At 41.7% G+C, this 26,175-nt stretch overlaps 1 protein-coding gene across 3 annotated transcripts in view; it reads right to left on the bottom strand.

The window, feature by feature from the left end:
- The window catches only part of LOC121017776 (S-adenosyl-L-methionine-dependent tRNA 4-demethylwyosine synthase TYW1), a 213,982-nt gene that overhangs the window by 66,603 nt on the left and 121,204 nt on the right, over positions 1-26,175 (bottom strand). For all 3 annotated transcript variants that reach the window (XM_040456209.1, XM_040456210.1, XM_040456208.1), the window contains exon 13: positions 15,835-15,970. In XM_040456209.1, the coding sequence (XP_040312143.1) occupies positions 15,835-15,970 (136 nt within the window). The remainder of the gene's footprint in view (positions 1-15,834; positions 15,971-26,175) is intronic.

A 26,175-nucleotide genomic window follows, 5' to 3' on the forward strand; every position in this document is an offset into this window, starting at 1 on the left:
AGGCGCCCTTGTTTTGTTTTGTTTTGTTTTGTTTTGTTTTGTTTTGTTTTGTTTTTTTACCACAGTTGAGGAACCTCCTTCCCAACACTGGTTTCCTCTCTTGTCATTCCACTCCTCACCCTACCGACCCCCTTGCTCTTGGATTCCCGCAGAACTGAACCTGCTAACAAGCCACACAGGCTTTCCGTATCTTCAAGCTCGGCTCTTCCTTCCCACTGGGAACGCATCTTAGTAGTCAGTGGTGGCTCTGGGCTCCTGGGAGACCAGGGTTGGAGGGAAGCTTACTTTTAACTCCGTATCAATCTGTGACCCTTACAGATTATGCCCTAATAGTAACTGATGGTTAACGCTCTGGCTCAGTTCCCATCACCTCCTGCAGGAAGCTTCTGATCCCAGTGTCTCCCCGTGTTCTTGTAGCCCTTGTGCAACCTCCTACCCCAGCACTGGTCACCTCCTGCTGAAACTGTCTATTTGTCCCCAGAAGACTACAGTTCGTCAAGGGCACCAGGCCATATCCAATTATACTCCTGGGCCTAGCACAGGACTTGAAACATAATAAACTCAAAGTAAGAGGTGGCCGACATAAATACAGTAAAACCAGAGTCTCTAAAATGTTGACAATCATTTGTAACCAAAAATCATTCTAAGAGGCAGATGACCACTATTTAAGTCTGAACTAATTTCATTAACAAGAGCATTAACATTAGTGAGTCCACGTGCCAACCAATGAATGTACTAGGCGTTTTACACGTGTAACGTCATTTAATCCCCGAACAGCGTCTGGCATGGAAGGAACCCCTCTTAACCCCATTTAACTGATGAGGAAGCATGGTCTTTATGGACATTTATCAGGAGTTTAGCCAAGGTTACAAAGCTGATATGGTGCTGCTGTGGAATCAAGTACCTCCACTATGCTCACTTTCTGAGGACTGGAAAGATAGCCCTGAGGTTCCAGTCAACCACTTTGACCAAGCACTAACTGCAAACACAATCACTGCCCAGAAGCCTCCAAAGGGTAAAACACTAAAAAGCAACAACAAGAAAACAAACTGGAGATAGAACACGAAAGAAAAGCCAATGTTTTTCAGTGAACACTGTAAGAAATGGTAACATAACAAGTTTAAGATGACCAATCACTAGGGGCGCCTGGGTGGCGCAGTCGGTTAAGCGTCCAACTTCAGCCAGGTCACGATCTCGCGGTCCATGAGTTCGAGCCCCGCGTCGGGCTCTGGGCTGATAGCTCAGAGCCTGGAGTCTGTTTCCGATTCTGTGTCTCCCTCTCTCTCTGCCCCTCCCCCGTTCATGCTCTGTCTCTCTCTGTCCCAAAAATAAATAAACGTTGAAAAAAAAAAAATTAAAAAAAAAAAAAAAAAAGATGACCAATCACTGGTGTTGGCTAGAATATTTAGGACAAACAAATATATGTAATGTTGAAAAAGTGCTTAAGATGAGAATGTTTCTACATGAGACAATTAACACGTCCTACTTTCTATAACCCACTATGTTCTGATTTACAATCCTATTTTAGCTTCTACAACACCTTCCCTGCTTTGGTCAAGCAGTAATGACTGTTAATACTAGAAAGAAGAGGAATTTGACACAGTATTTACAATTCTTTTGCCTAGAAAAATTATCTCCTTGAGGCAGCTTCTGATGGTTATCCTTTTTAAAAGTAAGAACACTGTTCGGAATGCAAGCTGGTGCAGCCACGCTGGAAAACAGTATGGAGGTTCTTCAAAAAACTAAAAATAGAACTACCCTACGACACAGTAACTGCACTACTAGGCATTTATCCACAGGATACAGGTGTGCTGTTTCAAAGGGACACATGCACCCCCATGTTTATAGCAGCACTATCGACAATAGCCAAAGTATGGAAAGAGCCCAAATGTCCATCGATGGATGAATGGATAAAGAAGATGTGGTATATATACACAATGCAGTATTATTGGGCAATCGAAAAGAATGAAATCTTACCATTTGCAACTACGTGGATGGAACTGGAGGGTATTATGCTAAGTGAAATTAGTCAGAGAAAGACAAAAATCATATGACTTCACTCCTATGAGGACTTTAAGAGACAAAACAGATGAACATGAGGGAAGGGAAACAAAAATAATCTAAAAACAGGGAGGGGGACAAAACAGAAGAGACTCATAAATATGGAGAACAAACAGAGGGTTACTGGAGGGGGTCTGGGGGGGGGGATGGGCTAAATAGGTAAGGGGCATTAAAAAATCTACTCCTGAAATCACTGTTGCACTATATGCTAATTTGGATGTAAATTTAAAATATTTAAAACTAAATTTAAAACAAAGAAAAAAAAAAAAGAAAAGCAAGTACACTCTGAAAACAGACGAAGAGGAAATGGCCAAAGATCTCCCTCCACTTTCAGACACTCGGGTCAAAAAGAATTAAATTGTATGGCTGTACCATAATTTATTTAACTGATGGATATTTAGTTTGCTTCCAATCTTTTGCTACTATAAATAATGTCACAATGAATAATCTTGCATATATGTTACTTCACGTGGATGCTAACTAGGTCTCAGGGTAAATCACGAGATATGAACCACTCACTCAAAGGGCACGTGCATTTTTTATTTTAATAGATACCATAAAAGTGTCCTTCAAAGATGAGATCGGACCAATTTATATTCTCACCAGAGTTGTGTGGGAGTACTTGTTTCCTCACTGATATTTTTATCTATATTTATGGGCCATTTGCATTTCATTTTCCATTAAGCATTTGTATCTTTGTCTTATTTCTCTACTGGGTTTATTATTCTTTTGCTTAATGATTGGTAGTAGCATTTTCATCAAGTTTAAAATCGGCTGGTACTTTTTAAACTTTACTAACTCTTCACTTTATTAACTTTATTTTAAACTTTGATTTAGAAATCTTTTTTCCAAAACTATCCCCATCCCAAACACACCATCATATAACTGAGAAAAATTCAAGGAAAGAAACGAGAGGCCTGACTAGTATTTCATAAGTTCTACAGGCAAAAAACAAGGGCTCTTTCCCTCTTATGTTAACAGGTCACGAAGGAGTGTAATGATTCACAAAGAAAAGAATCCTAAGAGACAGAAACAGGGCTTTCTTTTCATGTATTGAGCATTACAGTTTCTCGTGTTTTGCGACTTAAAGTTGTTATTTGGAGATACTGCAAAATACATACATACGTACATATGTATTTCATATACACATAAACACACAGATACCACAAAAACATATATGTACATACATGTGTCTAAATATATATGTGTATGTGTCTAAGTATACTTGCTTTAAGTATTACAAATATTTGTCCCATTTTAAAAATGAAGATAAAAAAGGATCCACAGATTATACACATGAAGTAAAGCAATAGGTTAGATTATGTGCTGCATATGTTTGTATCAAAACTCTTTTTGTTTATTTAAAAAAAATTTTTTTAACGTTTTATTTTTTGAGAGACAGAGACAGAGTGCGAGCAGGAGGGGACAGAGAGAGGAAACACAGAATCCAAAGCAGGCTCTAGGCTCCAAACTGTCAGCACAGAGCCCAATGCGGGGCTCGAACTCACGAATGCAAGATCATGACCTGAGCTAAAGTCGACGCTTAACCAATGGAGCCACCCAGGTGTCCCTCAAAACTCTTTTTAGAACCTCTCTCCTGTACTGAATTTCTCCTGCCTCTAAAGAGTTAGAGTTAAAAAAAAAAAATTTTAAAAAAAAAAAGTTATTCTGGTCTAAACAGTCAAAACAGGTAAACCTGGAATGCTTTAAAATGCACATATCCAGGGGCGCCTGGGTGGCGCAGTCGGTTAAGCGTCCGACTTCAGCCAGGTCACGATCTCGCGGTCCGTGAGTTCGAGCCCCGCGTCGGGCTCTGGGCTGATGGCTCAGAGCCTGGAGCCTGTTTCCGATTCTGTGTCTCCCTCTCTCTCTGCCCCTTCCCCGTTCATGCTCTGTCTCTCTCTGTCCCAAAAATAAATAAACGTTGAAAAAAAATTTTTTTAAATGCACATATCCAAAATATATATAAATTTAAGTCTGCGTTTTCATTGAGTAATTTTTACTTAAAATAACATATTTTAAAATTTCAGAACATGTATAATCCTCAACTTGAAATGTAGATTACACATTTCCATTCACCCTTTTTGGAGAGTTGTAAGTATGTTAGCATTTATTAAGTCTTACTCTGCTTTCTAGGCCTTTCCGGTAACACTTTCTGTAACAATTCATCTAATCCTCACAATAACCCAGTCAGGCGGGCGCCCTATTATCCTCATTTTACAGATAAAAGAATTGAAGCATGAACGTGCTGCCTAAGGTCCCAAAGCTCTCCAAGGTGGAGCCAGCATTCAAAGACAGACAGCGTGGCTCTGGAGCACAAGCTCTGTCAAAAGCCTGCAGCAGGCCGCTCCAGGATCTACCCCATCGTCTTGCTGCTCTACCAATGTTGAGAATCAAGGTTGATCTTAATAGCAAAGAAGTTCACGCTAACAAAAGCATCCAAACTGTCCAACTTATAACCTCTTCCACCTTGAACGTGTGCTGCAGCCCTGGACCACGTGAAGAACACTCTGCCAGGTGCAAGATGGCCAGGGTCCCCATTTGCCTACTCTCATGGCCTTTGATTACGGCTAAGGACAACTGTATGCAAGCATCTGACCCTATCCTTACCAGATTTTCTTGATCACTTTCCACTGATATTCTGTGGCTAGAGATGAGACCTTTGTTTAGAAGGTCTACCAAAGTGTTCCGTTGGATGAATACAGGATGATCTGCCAGCAGTACCCACAGATTCTCAGAAATCACTGGATGTCCTTGATTGGCCAGGAGGGCTACCCAGCTTAGTACCTCACATTCCCTGTTTGGCATCATACAGATGCCTTGGCTAAACACTACACTTCCTAGCATTCATACAAAGCAGGGAGCCACAGCTGGTCTAAGGCAGCCCAACCTAGGAGGCCCGCAGAATCCAGGATAAATTGATACAGAAGGGTACTGACAAGTAATAGTGATATCCTGGCCTAGAGGGTCACAAAGAATTTTGTCACCCTCCGGGGTTTAGAAGTGGCTACACATGCTCTAGAAATCAAGGCTCAAGAAAGCCAAGGCTCTACAGAACAGGGTATCAGTACAGAGGCCGTCCCAGCTAGGAAGGAACTCTACTCCTGTCTGTGCAGTGCCGTGTCGGCAAAGCAGGCCCTCGGCCACAGTGGGGTAGCTGCCCAGAGGCTTTCTCAAAAGCCACTTCATCTATTTAACCAGAACACAAGGCCGATTCCAGATCAGCAGCCATCTCCCAAGTTTCTCAGTCTAAAAGTATTTCTCAGTGCTCTGGGATGAAGAGGGGCAGGGGGCAAGAGCATGGGACTTTCTGTGCTGCTGAGATAAGGTCATTTTCAATAGTGGCTGTGAGTACTTACTAAGCACCAGAGTGATGAAGATACAGACCCTCCTGGCAGGATGCCTGATGCAGGGGGCTCTTCACGGATTCCTCCTACAGGCCACCTCACAGGTTTCTTCTTTCAAGGCTAGGTCTGAATGCCCACCTCTAGACACACAAATCTATCCAATGGGGAAGTCCCAATGTTCAGCTCTGCAGACTAAGTCACCCAGCAATGCTTCCCTGAGGCTTTGTTTAAACGGGCAACACCGTGTTGAATTATTCCACCCCTGGAGTCCTGGAGTCCCTTTTACACGGGTTTAGGAGCATTTCACCCAGTAGAAACAGCAAAGGGCACTTTACCATGTTCTGGTAGGTAGGGCTACCAAATATATGGTTTAAAATTCAGTTTGGAACATCGTGTAATTCTCCCCTTAGAAAAGGATGAAGAAAAAGACTTAGTCTTAGAAGCGAATAACAATAAAGAAGGGATAAACTTCAAGACAGTAGGAATTCTTTTTTTGTTTGAGTAGGAATTCGGAAGCCTTGATTAGAATAATCTTTAGTCCCAGCCCCTCTCTTTCTAAAAGTGGTGGAGGAAGGAGGTTATTGGAACCAATCAATTCTCAGCCAAAAACACCTCTAAGAAAACAGGAAAACGTGCAATTTTCTTCCACTCACTAAAATATGTTAGTTTCTAACAGTCAATCATGTTTACATTTTCATCATGATCTCACTATAATATATTGATACACAATACATGAACCTACATACGGACCTACATTTCATCAAATTACGAAGACTACTGGCAGTCTTCACAGCTCATCAGGTAGCACTCTGAATCACACATTATTATGAGGATTAAATCCAAAAATACTTCCTTCCCATGTGAAACAAGGAGCAAATTATGAGTAAGATGTTATTCAGATCAGATGAAATCTTCCCTCAGTGCTAGAATATCTTGGCAATAGATCATTACAGAGCTACAGAACTGTAATGTTTTCATAAACTTTTGCTGACCCATGAAAATCTCCACCTGTTCACATCATCTAGAAATAAATACATCTTACTGTCCCGGTTCAAAAAATAAATAAAAGAAGGGAAAATGGTAATTTTAGGCAACAGGACTAACTTCGATCTTCCGGATATAGAGAGTACTGACCGACAAAATGGAGCACTTTGGAACCAAACCCGAGTTCAAATACCAGTTTTCAGGTTCTGATATTCAGTAGCTGTATCCAGATTCTCAGAAACGGTGACCTCCACTGTGGCTACAGAGGATAAGCAAACGCTAACAGGTAACAGGCCAAACAACTTCATAAGCCTCAGTTTTCTCATCTGTCAAATGAGGGTGATTTCAATATCTCCCTCAGAAGAAGTGTGCAAAGATAAAGCAATATGATGCACATAAACGATTAGCAGGACTAGAACTTGGCAATCAATTAACAGATGTTAGCCGTCGGCGCTTTATTATTAAACACAGAAACTTGCAGTAATAATGCTCTCTGCAAGATCAAAGGTCTGCCTTATATTTATTTCAATTCTGAACCTAGCCTCCAGTGTCACCAGAAAGGCTGGAGTGGCACGGGCCTGGCTCCCAGGGGCGAACACCCAGGGAGCTGCTGGTCGGCGGGGGCCGCACTCGCGAGCCTGCGCCGAGTTTGCTGGGTAGACCCTGGAGGCAGCACACACTTTCCAGAAAACCCCAGGTATTTGGAGACCTAAGCACGAAACACAAAGGCGTTTTTAAAAAAGTGTTTTAACATTATAAGTAAAAAGGAAATTTGGCTGGGGTGACGAAAATGTTCCAAAACGAAATGGTAGTGATGGCTGCACAGCCTCGTGAATGTACTAAAAATCACTGAATTGCACGCCCTGGAGGGGAGAATCTGATAGTATGTAAATATATACGTCAAGTAAAAAGAGAGACATGGACACAGAACATTCTCTCTCCATTTCACTGGTTCTGAGGAGTTTTTATCCAGTTGTTGCCAGGAGGGGTGGGGGGGCAGGTACTGAGGGGAGCCGGGCAGAACCAGGAGTGGTTACCTGTATCTTCATCAACTTTAGTGTCTCTGGCCCAGCAGAAATCTGCAGCGCTCTTCTCTAGGTTCTCTGACGAACCGGATGTATCGACCCTGTGGAGGCTCACAAAGTTGGAGGAATGGTGTCTTTTTATTACCTTCTAACATTTGTTTACATAGCCCATGGTGGGGGGTAATCATTTCTGGAAACCTGAATACCAGCATACATGTGTTCTTATATTCATTCTCTTTATTTATTAAATGTGCACTACAGGCAAAGCACGATGGGAGCCGCTAAGGATACAGCAGAGAACGAGACAATGTCCCTGCCCTTGTGAGCGTACGTGCGCGTATGTTCGAACTGGGGAAGAGACCCACGATAAACACACAAGTCAGGGAGTGACCTGTGCTATGTGACAAACAGGCAGGGGAGAGGGACAGGAATACTACCAAGGAGGGGAGCTCCTTTACGCAGGATGGTCAGCGAATGACTCTGATGACAGGATATCTGAATGGAGTCTTGAAGGAAGTGAGAAAACAAACCGTGCCAATGTTAGGGAAAGACCATTACTGAAAGAAATAATCAGAAAATGTATATAAACAACCAATGGAAAAATAAGCAAGGTATGTAAAAGTGATTAAGGAAATGACCCAGAACATGAGAAGATGCTCACCTCACTAATTAGAGGAATGCAAAATAAAACCACAAACAGACGCCAAGTCACATCCAGCAGCTTAGCAAAATTTTAAAAGCCAACAATATTAGTGACTTGTGAGGATAGAAAGTGGAAACTCATACGCTTGCCTCTGAAGTACAGCCACTCTCCTGAGTACTATGAAAAACCAACAAAAACAGAAAATCCAGTTGAAGATGTGTATACCCTACAATCCAGCAACGTTCACGCCTAGGTGCAGACCCTAAAGAAACTACTACGGCACAGGTACACGAGCCTCACTTTCACTAACATTCACTGCAGAGCTGAAAACTACAGAAAAACCTAAATGCCCATCCACAGGAGAATGATTAGTACCTTGTGGGATATTTATAGGACGGATTGCTATGTAGCAGTTTCAGTGTCTCAAAAGCAAAACGTAGCAATGCGGGTACATCTCACAAATATAATATTGAACCAACAAGCAAAAACTGCGAGGAGGGGAGGACTGGGGTTATTGGTTAATGGGCATACGGTTTCAGTTTGGGAAGGTAAAAATGTTCTGGAAATGGATGCTGGTGATGGTTACACAATATGACTGTATTGAATACCACTGAACTGTATATGTAAAAATATTTAAAATGGTAAATTTTATCTTTTAAATGGTCAAAAAAAGGAAAAGTTGCAGAACGATATTTATAGAATGATACTATTATGTAAATAGCTTTAAAATATGGAAAACAGCTGTTTATGGAGGTGTAAATAGAGTGAAGTATAAAAATAGCATGGAAAAATAAACACAAAATACATACTGATTACCTCTGCAAGAGAGGGAAGGAAAGGAAATATAATAGAAAAGGGGTTCACAGGGACTGCAACTGAGTTTATAATCTTTTATTTCTTAAGCTAGATGGTAGTTACATTAGTATTTACCACCTCATGTACTGTACCTTTTAAAATGTCCAAAATCAATTATATACACAAGATTGGTGATAGAGGGTGTTATATTTTAAAATTTAAACACAAGCACTCTATGATATTTTTAGGTGTTTCTATCTAGACCTTATGAGGAAGGCACTGTTATCAACCCCATTTTACAGAAGAGAAAACTGAATCCCACGACCAATATTACACAGCCAAGAAGTGGTAGGAAATAGGATTCAAACCTGGGTGGTCTTGTTTCAGAATCCCAAGCTCATAACTACTACACACAACAAATCGATGGGAAACAACTGAATGCACATCACGACGGGAGTGGATCAATCGCATTCTGGTTATCTGGCAACTGTGTGTTGACCTGTGATTGAGAGCTGGGAATACCATGGTGGGCACAAAGACCTCACAGACACTCTGCCTTCTCTCAGGGATCTTTCAAGTTCGTAAGTGCTGGGTATGGGCACTGTGGGATATAAACCAGGGAGGGGGAAGGAGGGAGTCAGGGAAGGCCGCCAAAGGCAAAATTAAATTGTTATATCCAGAAAATAGGCAAAATTAATCTATGCCGACAGAAGTTGATATTTTAAATAAATATTTTAAATATGGTATTATAAATAAGAAGTACAGTTGTAAAAATATGTATGGCATGATTTCATTCTGTAAGTAAAATACACATACATATACATACACACAAGAGTTAAAACTCCGGAAGCTACGCGTTATAGCGATAGTGTTTTTTCACCTTTGACTTCTGGTGACATAGGAGTCATCTTATTTTCTTCATTACAGTAATATTTATTTTCAAATTAGCACGTATGATTAGATAAATTTTTATCCGATAAAAGGAAATACCTTTCATTTCTTCATTAATATTGTTGCTCTTGGTTCAAAAAGTTAGTATTTATTACATTAATATCTATTGTCCCCATTCAACCCACTACACAATGGCTTCTAGACAAAACACTGTACTTCTTTTTGCCATTAGAGACTAACTGATAGACCAAGTTTCTTTTTCATCATAGGTAACGTTCCCCTTCTCTTTCTGGAACCGAACTGTTTCCTTGAATTGTACGTTAACATACCACACTTGCATGAAACTGCACCAACACCTTTATCAAATTCTTCCCAGGCTCACTCCCCATATGCTCCTCATTTTGAAAGCTTCAAAATTTGTTTTCCCTACAGCTCCTTCTTTGGCCTTCTCTAGACCCTTCTTGGACAATTCCGCCCACCTGTTTGCCTTCGACAAACTGCTACAGAGATGACTTCCACACCTACAAGTTCCTACTGTGACGTTCCTGAGTCCCCAAGATTGAAGCAATTATCTGCCTGACCCAATCACCCAGTGCCTCAACATGAACCCAACATGCAACACGTTTATCTTTCCCTAGAATGAGCTTAGGCAGAAGTCACGTCCGGAGAAAAATGTACTTATGACAGAACTTCCTGGCACTGGAGGGAACCAGTCAGTTTGTAGACACTGGCTTTGGATGACACCGCTGGAGAGATCCAAGCACGGCAGTCTTGGTCTGATTTCAAAAGTGGCTAAAACGAGGACATGGTTTTTAGTCAAGCAGAGGAGGGTATGGTGGCATTAAACCCAGGCTGGACAGGGGGTGCCTTGGTTGAGGTCATGATCTCGCGGTTTGTGAGTTCGAGCCCTGGGTCGGGATCTGTGCTGACAGCTCAGAGCCTGGAGCCTGCTTCGGATTCTGTGTCTCCCTCTCTCTCTGCTCCTCCCCCACTCATGCTCTGTCTCTCTCTGTCTCAGAAATAAACATAAAAAAAAAAAATTAAAACAAAAAAAAACCCCAAAAAAAACCAGGCTGGACAGAATCCACAGCCTGGGAGGCCCGTCCCATGGAGCAGGCTCATGGGTAACAGATGAAGGTAAAGGGCAAGATAGAGCCTAAAAAAAGATGACAATAAAAAAACATATGCAGACCACAGCCAGATGGACAAAGACTGAAGAGCAGACTTTGGCATCAATGCTGGGAGGTGGAAATAAAGAAAATGGGTCAATAAGCAGCAGGACTAGTCAGAACGATGGAGGGGAGACTTGTTCATCCCAAAAAGGAGGTAAGGGAGAAGATATGCTTTTTCATTTCATCTAAGATACTCTAGATTGTAAGACACACAATAATGAAAATAGCAATGCTACCGACCAGGACATGCTATCTCTGGCTGCACGTGACTTCAGAAATGGTTTTAAATGACAACGTATGTATGTTGCAACTCACGAGCAGCACAGGCATCAAGGCTCCCTCTCGAGTGTGATAAAGACAGGAATTTGACTTTACTGCCAGACACGCACAATTGAAGAAGTGTGCCAGAACATGACACACTCTCACTAGACCCCCCTACTGGCCAACAAGCAGGAAACCTAGTGAGTAGGGAACAACCCAGTGTTCTCTCCTATGTGTTTCCCTTTCCACTAAGACAGAACACGTCCGGCCATCGAATATGTGGGCGGTTTTCCCCCACAAGCAATTCTCTGTGACACCAACTGGGTGTTCTACAACTGAACTCATTTCTGACACTGCAGTACACTTTAGACAATGTCAAGTCTAAGTTATCACGTGTGCTTCTGACCTTCCTCCCTCAGGTTCGATTAATTGGCTAGAGCAGATTAGAGACCTCGGGGAAACACTTACTTACATCTACCAGTTTATGAAAGGATACAGATGAACAACCAGATGAGGAGGTACACAGGGTGAGGTCTGGGAGGGTCCCGAGCCCAGGAGCTTCTGTCCCCATGGAGTTGGGGCATGTTACCCTCTGGTGTGACTGTGTTCACCAACCTTGAAGCTTCCCAAACTCCCTACTGGGATTTATGGAGGCTTCCTCACGTAGGTATGATCAGTTATTTACTCCATTTCTAGGCCCTCTCCCCTCTCTAGAGAAATGGGGAAGCACAGTGGGGTGGGGGGCGGGGAACCCACAGAAAATTCCAGCCTTCTGATTAGCTTCATCTTTTTGGTGACAAGACTCAATCTACGAGCCACTTAGGAGTCCCCCCAGAGCCACCTCATTAGAACAAGAGATGATCTTCGTGGTCTTATCACTTAGGAATTTACAAGGGTTTTAGGAGCCCTATGTTAAGTATGGGGTCAAAGGTGAAACACTAAAACAAGATGGCCTTACCACTTAGAACACTACAAGGGTTCTAGGAGCTCTGTGCCAGAAACCGGGTGCAGAAACCAATATATGTATTTCTGTGATCTCACGCTGAGGTGAAAAACTAAGCTGTCTTTAACACGAAGGTCATACAGAAAAATTAATAGCATGAAAAAATGCTATGACCTCATGTTAACAACAAAAAGCAACATATAAAATTGAGTTACCTATGTAAAAACGCAGCCTCCCCCCGCCCCCCCCCCCCCCGTCACCAAAGGATTAAATAGAAGTACTTTAAATGTTAGCAGTCGGTGTCTCAAGGTCCTGGATTTAGAAGTAACCTCTTTCCTTGCTTCTTTATACTTCTCTTTACGTCCCCTGAGTTTCCATAATGAACACATAATGTTTTTATAATCAGAGATAAGGAAGTCAAATATTAAATGTTTGTTTTTTAAGCTGCAAATTGTGGGCCACATGGATACACTGGTTTACCTCTTATTAGATACAAATCTACCTCATTAATGTACAATAAGCCCTTCTTAACAATGAAACTATATTAACTCTAATAACATCAGGTCAGAGCATGCTCACATTTGCGGAAAAGAGTGCTAATGTTCACTCTTGAGATCTAAGAATGTGTAATGCAGACAACTATTTTTGTCTTTCTTTTCAAATATAACGTTTCAAGGATATCAATACCACTGCTTATCCTGCTGGATCTTCAACCTGGCATAACAATGTGCAGCAGAAACACATCTGGTCACACAGCTGATAAAAGTCTCCTGCCAAAGGCAGTCAGTGTTGTCACTTACAAGATGGATTTTTCTTTAAAAAAAAAAAAAAACTGTGTGACAAGTAGCTGTTGTGGACGGAAATTGAAGCTAACACATTTTTTGCTGTGTTACCTTGATAGAATTGCTTTTTAGCCCCATATACTCAAGTACCAATATATCTCTCTTCTCATATTTGAAGCAGAACAATTTGACAAAGGATAAAGATCCAGAAATGAAAATACTATACTAGCCATGAGTAAAAAAACAAAAAAACAAAAAACAAAAAAACCCCAAATACCCTACCTCTTTCTGCTTTGGGTTACACTAGCTCATAAACAGGCTGAAAATCTTGGGACAAATCAAATTTTTCTGTTTATAAAGTTCAAGAAATTCTTTCAATTCTAATGCTTTTCCTTGCTAAGCCTAAAACAAATAACAAAAAGTACTAATGTACTAAAAGCCTAAACAGGCAATAAAGATAATAATATAAATGCATAGATGTTCTAATTAAAGTATCTAAAGTCACTTTCATTTAAAATGTTTTATTTAAAAACTCAAATGATGCCAGATTACAGTAATAACATGTTGGAGCCCAGCTAATAAGTATAGTTACAACATAAGTGTTATTTTTGAGTATTAAACAGCAGTAAAGCAGAACTTTGATAGTATCTACTGTACCAGTAATATTAGATATTCAGAAGGAAGTAACATAGCTAGATCTAGTTAATTTAAGAGCAGTTCCCTGTCACAGATCTTTCTTAAATGGCAACACGAACAATACAATAAGAAACATGCACTCTAATTGCTACAAAATGCTTAGAAAGCACTTGCCCTAATCTGCCAGGATAGTCTAACAGCCCAAGGAAAATCTTCCAACCAGAGTTACATGGACACAATTTATGACGTTACATGTAAGAAGCTCACAGGTTAGAAAATACTGCACAACTTTAAATTATTTCATTACTCTCAATGAGTCAACCCAGAGTACTTACAACTGAATAGGATATCTAAGGGCTTATAACTCCAAGCAAGAATACATTTTGTGGAAAATTTTGGCCAAAAGAAAAAAGAAGCTATTAAGCCATTCTACTAATGCCTGCTTCTCATCGTCCACATCTGACTCAGAATACAGCCTAGGTAACAGTCTCAGATGGGTCCGATAATGCCAGCTCCTGCTGTCTGGCTTCTATCTAAGTGCATTCTGACTTGTACGCCATGTATCTCCTGTCTCGGCAATGAGTGAAGGGGATAGAGCTGAGGGTGAAGTCCGGAGACGAAGAGACTTTAGGAGCCCAAGAAGCACCTGGCTTGCCAGCTTTCTAAATAATCCAAGACTGGTCAGATGAGAAACCAAATGCCTATTTTGCATTACCTAAATACTGTCAGTGCTAATTGCCCAAAAAAGCACTGATTTAACTTCTCAAGCATAAAATGGGGGAAGGGGGAGTTTTAATCATCTGAACGGCCCAGAAAATGTATGTATACATCTTACCACAACAGAGCTCTGTTGAGTTTCCACCCATTTATTCTTTCAAGAAACACTTTTCAAGTACCAGAAGATGTGCTGTGCTAGATTTCATGTGGAATTAAGACATGAGTAAGGAATTCAGTTGAGAAGAGAGAAGTTGAGATAAAACAGCAGAAATAATGTGTGTTTATAGATATAAAACTTAAGGGAGACAGGGGCAGCTGTTTGCAACTGGAAAAGGCTTCAAAATTGAGGTAATAATGAAGTTGAGCATGGAAGGTCACACACAATTTCTACAAGTGAAAGAAATGGAAAGAAAGGGGCAATCTCGGCTCTGGGGAGGTAACCAAAGACTTGGAAAATGTAGTGGGCGCATCTGCAGAGACACCAACCTGAGCAGGGAAGGACGGCCTTCCTGGGGCCAGAAAGGGTGGGTCAGGAATGGCAAAGTGAGTAAGGGCTGGGCAAAGGAGAGAGAGGGAGGTTTTCTGGGACAGTGAGTCCCAGATGGGGCCGGCACATCCAAAGCCACTTGCGATGTTTAAAATGCAGATTCTCAAATGCCACTAGGAATAGGAAATTGTAATTTTTGAAGCTTCTGTGGTGACTCTCATTATCTGTCACGTTTGAGTAAAGTGTGAAGGACTGCAAGGCAAAAGCAAAGAGAACAGGACAAGGGAATGGCTATGAGAGAAGAGAGGCAGAACTAACAGAAAATACCAACTGTTACAATATGGGGTTAACGGAAAAGAAGAATCAGAAGGTTACTTTAGGTCGAAAAGAATAGGAAAGTAGGGGTGCCTGGGTGGCTCAGTCGGTTAAGCGTCAGACTCTTGGTTTTGGCTTAGGTCACGATCTCATGGATCACATCATACAATCGAGCCCCGCGTTGGGAGCCTGCTTGGGATTCTCTCTCTCCCCCTTTTTCTTCTAACCTTCCCCTGCCCGTTCTCTCTCCTTCCCCCTGTCTCTCTGCCCTCAGCCCGCTCACATGTGCTCACTCTCTCAAAATAAATAAACTTTAAAAAAATAAAAGACTAGGAAAGTAAATATGGCCTAAGAGAAGACATAAAAGAGGGCAAATGCTGGAAGAAAAAGGCATTAAATTTGGAAATTCTGAGGCTGAGTCCCTTATAGGTAGGAAATTTGGTCTTAGAAATTCAAGAAAATTAATCTCGTATTTAAACACATACTATTTGCTGGTATCTCTTCTAGGGTAGCTATAAACTGCTACTTTACCATGTTTTATTAATTAACTTTGGGAGCATGTATCTCTCTCCCTAAATACATGAAGGGCAAATTATACATAAAAGGCAGAGTGCTACAAACTTAAGAGGAACTCAATAAATATTTATTGAATAATCAAAGTGGGTGGAAGTCTAAAACAAGGTTGAAGGTTTTTTTTTTTAAAAACCACCTCTCTCCACTTCTTCTTTCCCACCCCACCCCCCCCCCCCTCTTTTAAAGATGTCATAATTCTTACCTTTGCTGCCAAGGCTTTTAAGCTGTTGAGGAATCTCTGCCAGAAATCCTTGAAGAGTGGGCGGTCAATTTTCTTCAGGCTATCTTTGGTGCTAGCATCCACACTGACATACAGCTGTGTGACTGGTTTGAGGTTCCTTCATAATTTGAAAAAACAAAACAAAAAACAATAGGGAAGAAATTATGCCCATGTCAGGCTTGTCATGCTGTAAAATTTACAATCGATAATAGATGGGGTAATTCAACATGTCACGGGGTCTAGCAATGATTTGAATGATGTGGTACGATATTATTTCTAAAATGGACTGGACACCATCCTTAATAACCTGAAAACATTCAATTACTTAAAACTGGTCCCTCTTCAAACAGTTTTTAGTGGAAAATAAACAAAATGAGCTCTAGCTTCAGGTCAGGTACTATCAGCCCAGGGCAATTAGAAGGGGCTTTCAGACTTAAGTTTCCCCGTGAACTCTGCCGTTCAAGAATTATACAGCTGAAATGTCACCGCCACATGGGGTCCATGCTGACAGGCCACCTCCCATCATCACTTCCCTGATGGAAGTTTCCTAAGGAACAAGAGACAACCCCAAAAAGCTCAAGCCTTCCTAGAAAGGCACAAAGCCACACCAGTAGCTCACCTATGCCTCCAAGAGCCAGAGTGAGTTTAAAGTCCAGCCTTGCGTGGGCAAAGCTCCCTAGCCAGGGAGCCTTAAGCAATTCAGAGCTACAACAACCACTAAGCCCTTACAAAGGAGCACAACCCCCAAGAAAACTGTACATTGCAGATTCTTTTTCTTGGCCTTCTTGATCAGTTTCCATGAATACCACTCATTCTCCACTTCTCTCAAATTCACGGACTCATTTCATTAAGTCATTCTGATCTACTATCCTATTTGCCAGTTATGCATCGAGCCCAGATTGTGCTCTTTCCAAAACCTCTCTCCTCTCCCTTCAAGTGGGTCTCATAATTCATTCCCTTCAATAAACTTGCAACAAGAAAGAAACTTCCCTTTAATAATCCTTTGACCAAATCTTCCCACTATTAACTTTCTATAACTATTCCAGGATTTGTATTTACCCCTGGAATGTTATTTACACGTTTTTTGTTTCAAAGTCTATGCACTTTCAAAAACTGAAATATAATTCACATGCCATGAAATTCACCATCAAAGGGGCTTATATGCTTTTTGTATCTATCAGTATCGGTCTTATCTGTAGTTGAGTGTAAGACCTTCAAGGGCAGGAACCACAGCTTTCTTTGTACCCAGCCTTACAGGCAGATACTTAAAGCTACTTTTTACTTGATATTGTTGACTTCAGCTAACAAAGCTTCTGAGGGCCTTCAGGCCACACAAACGCTTACCATGATCTGGCTTAGTGACATATGGAAAAATCACAGGGGTCTGAACCCGAAGTTATTAAAAGTAGAGAAGGTCTGACCAAAGTTAAGAAAGAAGTGATTACATATTGGCAGACTCATTGCTTTAATCCCTCTCCAATGCTGGCTACAAAGGGAATCCTTAAAAGTTCAATACTGTGTCACTACTGAGCAAAGGACATCAATTACTGAAAATGAAAAACAGGAGCATACTTCTGTCTCATCATTCCTTTTCCTGGGAGCCTCTTTAATAACAGACAGGGCATGCTACCTTAAATGGACTCATGTTTTACAAAAAATAAAAATAAAAGAGATTGTCTTAATGGATACTGTTGGCTATCGTTATCTGATACTTGCAGGACTTTGTCATAAAGCTGCCTAATGCAAAAATGGGAACTGACCTGACCTTTTCACTATGCCTCCAAAACTACTTAAGATTATGAACAGTAAATTCCAAAGGCCCTAGTTATTTTACAAACCTCCATCAGTTGCAAAATGGGAAGCCCTGAACACTGACAGTACCAATAAGAAATTTTAGTCAATACTAAATATCTGAGATGCTATAATCAAGGAAGTTTATTGCTTGCTCTTACCAAGGAGCAGGCAAAGAATGGAAAAGAGGAAAAATTCCTAGGAATTACAGAACTTATTCCTAAGGGACTCAAAATATTAAAAGTACTTGGAGAAATTTTCTGAGCCTCAGGGATCTTATATGTGCCTGGTACTGGCCTCTATTCCCCAGGGCAAGCAATGTGGTTCTCAGCATGGTCATCTACCTATCTCCATTCTATACAATGATAGCTATCATTTTAGTTCCCCCAAAAGCAAGAGAATGTTATAACTTTAAAATCATGATAATAACTTGTGTTTGAGAATCTAACATTGCTGCTGAAAACAATTAAAAACGACCATATAATAAAAGGGAAATACAACTGAAAGCCTAAACCCCACTGAAAATGCCCAATGCACCTTCATATGATTATTGTGGTGATCCTTCATCCTGCTCATTTTTAAAAAAAATTTTTTTAATGTTTATTTATTTATGAGAGGCAGAGAGAAGCAGAGTGTGAGTGGGAAAGGGGCAGAGAAAGAGGGAGGCACAGAATCTGAAGCAGGCTCCAGACTCCTAGGTGCAAGGTGTCAGCACAGAGCCTGACGCGGGGCTCGAGTTCACTAACCATGAGACCATGACCTGGGCCAAATTCAGATGCTTCATTGACTGAGCCACCCAGGCGCCCCTCATCCTGCTCATTTTACATCTCTAAGTTAAGAATGATCAAATATATAGGGGTGCCTGGGTAGCTCAGTCGGTTAAGTGTCCAGCTCTTGATCTCAGCTCAGGTCATGATTTCATGGTTTGTGAGATCAAGCCCTGCATCAGGCTCGAAGCTGACAGCACAGAACCTGCTTGGGATTCTCTCTCTCTCTCCCTCTCTCTTTGCCGCTCCCCCACTCGTGCAAGCGCGCACTCTCTCTCTCAAAATAAATAAACATGTTTAAAAATGATCATATATAGAAATGCACTGACAACTGAACGTAAAAATGCTTCCTTTTTTCCTTTCTGTATGGAAAGGCCTCAGGCCTCCTAATCTGTACAGAAAGGAAAAAAGGAAGAGAGATTTATGTTTGCAAGAAATCAAGTGGCTTAGAGAAGAAGTTTGATGCTCCTATTGGACAAAAATAAACAAACAAACAAACAAATAAATAACCAACCAAAACAGCCCAAAGATCCAATACTATTAAAACCAGAATCTCTAAGATAATCTGGGGCTGTTAGGCCTGGTCAAATAATTTAGGAGTTAAAGACCAGGAGGATAAAGAGGAAGGAGAAAAGCACCATCTACTGAGTATTCATCATGTGCTGGGTGCACTGTGCTAAGTGCCTTACCCTTCTCATCCAGTTCATTGAACACTCATGGTAAACTAACAAGGTGGTTGCCAGTTTTGCCCATTTTAAAGTTGATGAAACTGACTCAAAGGGTTAAGTAGCTAAGTAGCTTGTTCAAGAATCCACAAGTGTCAACGATGAGATTCGAGCCTAGAGATTCGGAGCGTGTTCACCTAGCCCTGAACCACAATGTCTCCATCAGAACGGCCTTTCACAGGCAGCGCTGGCCAGGCCTCTTGTCACAGAAAGCCAAGAGCAGTATTTCAAGTCTCACAGCAGAATGTCTCCAACTGTGGTCAGGACAACATGCATCAGAAGGACCTGCAAACTCAGGTTCTTGGGCCTCTCCTGAAACGGAATCACTCTCCAGGAATGGAGCCTTAGAAAGCGTATTGTTATATTCGTCTAAGAACTTCTCAAAGGTGATCAAAGAAATTGAAGACCCAAATAAATGGGAATAATAAGTAATATTAATTAATTATACAATTAATGATGGTTATATACAAATATGTAATTAACAATTAATTAAAAATAGAACTGTATGATGTGACAATCCCACTTCTGGGTATTTATCCAAAGGAAATGAAATCAGTATCTTGCAAAGATACCTGTACCCCCATGTTTACTGCAGCATTACTCAGAATAGCCAAGACATGGAAACAACAATTCTATCAACAGATGAATGGATAAAGAAAATGTGGACACATGGATAAAGAAAAAATATAGACAGACACAGGCCATATTATTCAGGCCATGAGAAAAAAGGAAATGCTGTCATTTACAACACGGATGAACCTGGAGGACATTATGCTAAGTGAGATAAGCCAAACACAGAAAGGCAAATACTGCGTGAACTCACTTATGTGTGAAATCTAAAAAAGACCGTTTCCATTAGTTGTTTTCTTCTCTGTGTATGGGCCATACTCTCATTTGTCTGTTTCGTGACTTTTTTAAATAAACATTTAACGTTTTAAATAATATTATGTGGCAACTCTGTGCATCGGATACCTCCCAAACCAAGCACTGTCGCTCTGTTTGTTTATTGCTGCTTTTGTTGTTACTGAACTACTTTGGTAAATTCTGTATTCTTTCTTGTGTTCAGCCTGTTGGGTTAGCTTAGTGGGCTGCTAATGACTGGCCAGAGATAACTTAAATGCCTTCAACTGGTAAGGCTCCCAGACTTTGCTACGGGTTGTGCGTGTGTGTGTTGGGGCATGCCTTCAATGCCCAGGCAGGCAGCTGACAGCTCTGCCTTAGTCTTCACTGTCTGCTTGTTCAAGATGTCAACACTGGGGAAGAGGTGAGAACACAGAGCCTTGTCAAATCTTCCCTGGCAAGCCCACAGCCCTGCCCACGTGTGTGCGCTTCCAGCTTCCCAGGAACATACGGGGCTTTTCAAAGTTCCCTATGAACATCTCACTGCCCAGCTTTCCCCTTTAAGTTCTTTGGTCAGCTTCTCGTTTGCCCCAACCATTACTGCTGCTTCAGGCAGCTGTGAAGTTAAACAGCTGTTAACTTCACAGCTGCCACTGACTGTTGATGAGAAACACCCCAGAGAAAGGCTTTTTCACTAGACAAAATATAAGTCACTTCAAATAAAGACAACCCCTGTGCATGAGGGGTTCCAGGGAACTGCCACACAACCCACATGATGACAATTCTCTGGAAATGGGACTTTGAAGGAGTTCCAACTCTGTTTTGCCTCCTCCCCTGGCTGCCAGGCTGCTGGTTTTTACTAGGACTATAAGCTATTAGCTTTTATGGCTACTGCAGAGCTGGGAAGTTAGAATGGAATAGAACACATTAAGACATCAGGAAACTCAGGACATAAAATAGGACATATCGACATATCACAAAGCTTACTGTTCTTATTGAGATTCAGCCATTTTTCTAGAATAAATGCTCCTCAGATTGTTGTGGACCTTTGGTTAAACCTCTGACAATTTTTGCCAGTGTTCTCACTGTTTTTATAGAGAAGCAGGTTTTGAAGGTCTGTACTGTTATTCCTGCTGACATTCATCACGTACATTTTGTTTTTATTTCTACCATTATTCATCACAACATTTTCTATGTCCACTGTGATTTCTTCTTTAACCCACACGTGAATGAGAAGTGCATTGCTTGCATTACAAACACACTGGAATACTCTAGTAATCTTTCTGTATTCATTTATAGTTTAATTCCAGTATGTTCAGATACCATGCTCTGTATGATTTCAATACTTTGCTGAAACTTGCTATAATGCCCAGCATATGGCCATTTGGTAATTGTTCTGCAAAGCAAGTTGCAGAACTTGCTCTTGAAAAGAAATTATATTCCAAAGTTTTCTTGTTCCAAGGCTCTCTTTCTGTAATACAGGCTAAATGTGTTGATTTAGTCGTTTGAACCTTCACTGCTGCTACTGATTTTAATTCGCTTGTTTTATCAGTTTGAGGGAAATGTGTGAAAAACCTACCATTTTTCCTTATAGTTCTTTCAATTTTGAGATTACGTTATTGAGTGTTTGCAAGTTTTAAGTTGTTAAACTGGTGGGTTTAATATTTTATTAAGAAATGTCCATCTTATCTCAAGTAACGGTTCTTGTCTTAAAGTATACTTTGACCGATTATTATTTAGCCTACCTTTCCAAAAGTGAAACTTCTAAGTGCTTCCATGCATTATCTCATATACTCACAATGCCACATTAATACCAAATCAGCTCACAGGTTAGGAAACTAGACCCCCGAGCAGTCATCTTCCCAGTGTCACTAAGACAGCAAAAGCTCCAGTTAAGATTCAAAGCTTCTTTTAGACCAGAGCCCAGCTCTTACCACCTCACTGTACTTCTTCTCTCTCTTTCTCTCTTTTTTTTTTTAGCTTATCTAGGCATGCATATTTCTGAAAAGTGTTCTATCAATGCACAGACACAAGAGAAGACTGTATTTTAAATTTAACATGTTTGCTACAAACAAAATGGGCTGGGAGGAGGGAAAAAAGCTTCTACTGAAAGGATCGGGTGGTATTTATAATTCTTATTTCATTGTAAGTGGTTTCCTGTAACCACTTAGAGCTAACAAATACAAGAAAACTTTATTAAAACTCATACGTTTCTTTAAATATTCAATAAGCATCTAATATATGAAGAGCAATACAATAAAGGTTCTCTAACATATGTATGGTGAATGTCTTAGCAAAAACTAAGGAAAGCAGGGACGCCTGGGTGGCTCAGTTAGTTGAGTGTCTGACTTGATTTTGGCTTAGGTCATGATCCTGGGATCATGTGATCAAGCCCTGCAGTGATCCTGCAACCACATGGTTAGCATGGAGCCTGCTTAAGATTCTCTCTCTCCTTTTGCCCTTACGCGGCTTGCTGCCTCTCTCTCTCTCAAAAACAAACAAACAAAAAAAAACAACCAAAGGAAAAAAACACAGCAAACAAAGTACCAGAAATACCACTGGAAGAAGCAACACAGAATGAAGTTCACACCTGGTTTTAGAAGAAGGTGCTCAAAGGTAAATGGACATTAGCACAAATTTGGTGGTGGTGAGGAGGTCTGAGAAGCAAAGTGTTAACTGTGCCAGAGTTAAATATGGAACATAGTTCTATAGTCTTATGATCAGCAGCTAACACACAGAAAGCTTTGCATCAACAATATTTTACCAAAAAAGAAAAAAATAATAAGATTTTAAATGTAAATTTAAAAACAACATAAAACAAACAGATAAGAAAATAATGATAAAATAAAAGTAAAGTGGGGGGGACTCAAGACGAAGCTAAGAATGTGCCGGTCTACAAAGAACTACACAAAGTCTACAAAGGGCCTCTCACCCCAACACATTTATAAAGACGGGGGGGGGGGGGGGGGGGCCCCAGCATAGGTTTCAAATGAACACAAAAGAAGAACAAACCAGTTAGTTTCTGCGAGTCCTCAGAGAGAAGAGACTGTTCGGTGTTTAGAACATCACTCTCAACAACTTCATCACCTTACAGCACGATGACCTTCAGAGGTCTGCCTTTAACAAGGTGTCTTTCTGTAGGTCATTGGCATCACAGCGCAGAGCAATTTATAAGAAGGAATGACATGGTGTGCTCTGGTAGACGAATGGTGTGACGGACCTTTCTGATTGCAGGGTTGAATGCAAGCACAGACTGTACAGAATTAGAAATAAGGGTCCTAAATTCCCGTGTCTTGGGGCGCCTGGGTGGCGCAGTCGGTTAAGCATCCGACTTCAGCCAGGTCACGATCTCGCGGTCCGGGAGTTCGAGCCCCGCGTCGGGCTCTGGGCTGATGGCTCAGAGCCTGGAGCCTGTTTCCGATTCTGTGTCTCCCTCTCTCTCTGCCCCTCCCCCGTTCATGCTCTGTCTCTCTCTGTCCCAAAAATAAATAAACGTTGAAAAAAAAAAAATTTAAAATTCCCGTGTCTGTAGGGGCGGAGGATAGTGTGAATCAAGCAAGCCACTTTTAAAGGAAAAAGTTCTTTGGACACCAAAACATAGACTGCACGTGAAACACAGAGTCTACCCTTCGTTGTTCCACATTTGCTAGAAATGGTGACAAATTTCTCTGCTATAAGAGAATGCGTGGTGCAACCCCTCTGACAAGTGGCAGGTGATACTTAGCCTCATGGTGGAGGAGATGACAAAACGGACAACAGTCACGCAGGCTGAAAACCACAGGCTTCATCATAAACGTTACATGGTGCGATGCTGTATAATAAGATATATATATTTGATCTTTGTCCCTGGGTCCTGGCATGAAGCTCCTAGAACCCTGGGAATTTCCTGAGTTACGGAGGTGAGGGAAGCATCTTTCATTATCCGTAATAGACCCCCACAACCACAAAGAATTACTTCACTAAGGAGGTGACTCCTGATGGGTCCCTAGACAGCTTCAGGATAGGGACTGGCTGGCAGAAGAACCAACCACGTGATTAAAGGGTGGAACTTGCAGCCCCACCCCACCCCCAGCCTCTAGGGAGGGGAGACAGGCCAGAGGTTGAGCCAATCACCAACCGGCCATGATCGAATCAATCGTGCCTATGTGATGGGACCTCCGTAAAACCCCCAAAATGATGGGGTTCAGAAAGCTTCCAGGTTGGCGAACACACGGAGGTCCTGGGAGGGTAGTGTTCCGGGAGACGGTGTGAAGTGTAGCGACCCTTCCCCCAGGCCTGGTCCCGTGCACCTCTTCCATTTGGCTATTCCTGAGTCGCATCCTTTATAATAAGCCAATAATCATAAGTAAACGGTTTTCCCTGATTTCTGTGAGCCGTTCTAGCAAATTACTGAACCGAAAGAGCGAGTCACGGGAAGCCCCAATCTATAGCTGGCTGGTCAGAAGTACGGGTACAATCTGGGACTGCAGCTGCTGTCGGAAGTGGGGCAGTCTTGTGAGACTGAGTCTTGAACCTGTGTGGTCTGCATTAACTCCAGATGGTGTCATAACTGAATTGTAGGACACCCAGTTGGGTGTCCGCGGAGAACTGGAGAACTGCTTGATGTGGAAAAAATCCACACAGCTGGTGTCAGAAGTGCAGCAAGTAATAAAACCAGGTAAGAGTGAAGTGTTATAGCGTGGTAAAAACGGCACTTTTTACTCGGCCTTTGACAATTTTTGCCACACTGTCTTTCCCAAAAGTCAGAAATTCAGATTTTATACAAAATCTCTGGATGTTAAATGTTGGCTCAGAAAACAAACGAACAAAAAAGCTTTTGAACATGGTGCAGGACAAATAAAACCTACTTCTGGTAAACTGCCAACCTGAAACCGCTGGTCTTAATGACACTCCAACCATCCCACATAACTATATATTCTTTTTCAACTGAGTGCCGAAGAAAAGCCGGGTCCCGGTGGCTCAAGTTTATCCTCCTTGACAGCTACAGCCCGTTGTGCCATGGAGCGGACTGCAGACACGGACACATTCCTCCTCTCCCTACATCCACGTCCCCTTGCCCTGCAGCTGTGAGTGCCCTCTCGCTGCCTCTAAGCTCAGCTGTGACTTGCTCTGGCCAACGGAAGTGAGCAAGTGTGACACAAGCAGGGGCTGAAAAGATGCTTGTGCACTGAAGCCTGCCCTCTCCTGCTGCTCTTTGAGGCCCTGCCACCACGTGATGAAGTTGAGACTAACTTGCTGGAAAATAAGCTACGTGAGTAGAAGCCCCAGTTGTCCCAGCCATGGCCATCATGAACCGGCCAGCCCAGCAGATCTGCCAACTGACACGTGAACGGCACTGAGGCCAGCAAAGCCAGATGAGATCAAAAGCCCTCCCAGCTGACCCAGAATTATGAGCTAAATAAATTGACTGTCAGTTTGAGGGACTCAGTTTTAAGATGAGTGATTGTAAGAAAAGATAACTGATAAGAGACTATGATATATAGGTTATATGCCTATTAAAAATACCACTATATGGGGCGCCTGGGTGGCTTGGTCGGTTAAGCGTCCGACTTCGGCTCAGGTCATGCTCTCACAGTTCGTGAGTTTGAGCCCTGCATCAGGCTCTGTGCTGACAGCTCAGAGCCTGGAGCCTGCTTTGGATTCTGTGTCTCCCTCTCTCTGCCCCTTCCCTGCTCACACTCTTGTCTCTCAAAAATAAATCAACATAAAAAAAAAAAACAAAAACCTCTTATGTTCAACATCAGAGAAATTTGCTAATTTCCCATTCCCCCACCCCTGCCACTTCACCTCTTCCTCTCTGCCTCCCTCCCAATTTACCAGTGCCCATTCTAGAGGACTGGGTAATCAATGCCTTTGTACCCATTTGTTCACTGATGGCAGTCAAGACCGGACCAGCGTCGTGTCGTATCATGATCCTCCTGCTGACAAGAGGAGGCTCACCAGCCAGAGTGGGGAAGAGAGACCCAGTAACACTTCCTGAACGTTCACTATGTGTCAGGCATTTTGCTGGATGCTTTTGAGTACACAGCTCATTTACTTCTCTGTAATTCTCCTCGGTCCATATTGGCATTCACAAAGAATACTGTGCATGAAAAAACAATGAATTATCTTCCTTGGTTATTATTTTGCAGGGAATCACCTACATCCTACCTCTGGCAGATTTAATTCTTTTTACACATGTATAACATGCCTTAAATTAG

The sequence above is a fragment of the Herpailurus yagouaroundi genome, unplaced genomic scaffold, assembly GCF_014898765.1.
Source record: "Herpailurus yagouaroundi ecotype Mexico unplaced genomic scaffold, PumYag 216, whole genome shotgun sequence".
NCBI lineage: Eukaryota > Metazoa > Chordata > Mammalia > Carnivora > Felidae > Herpailurus > Herpailurus yagouaroundi.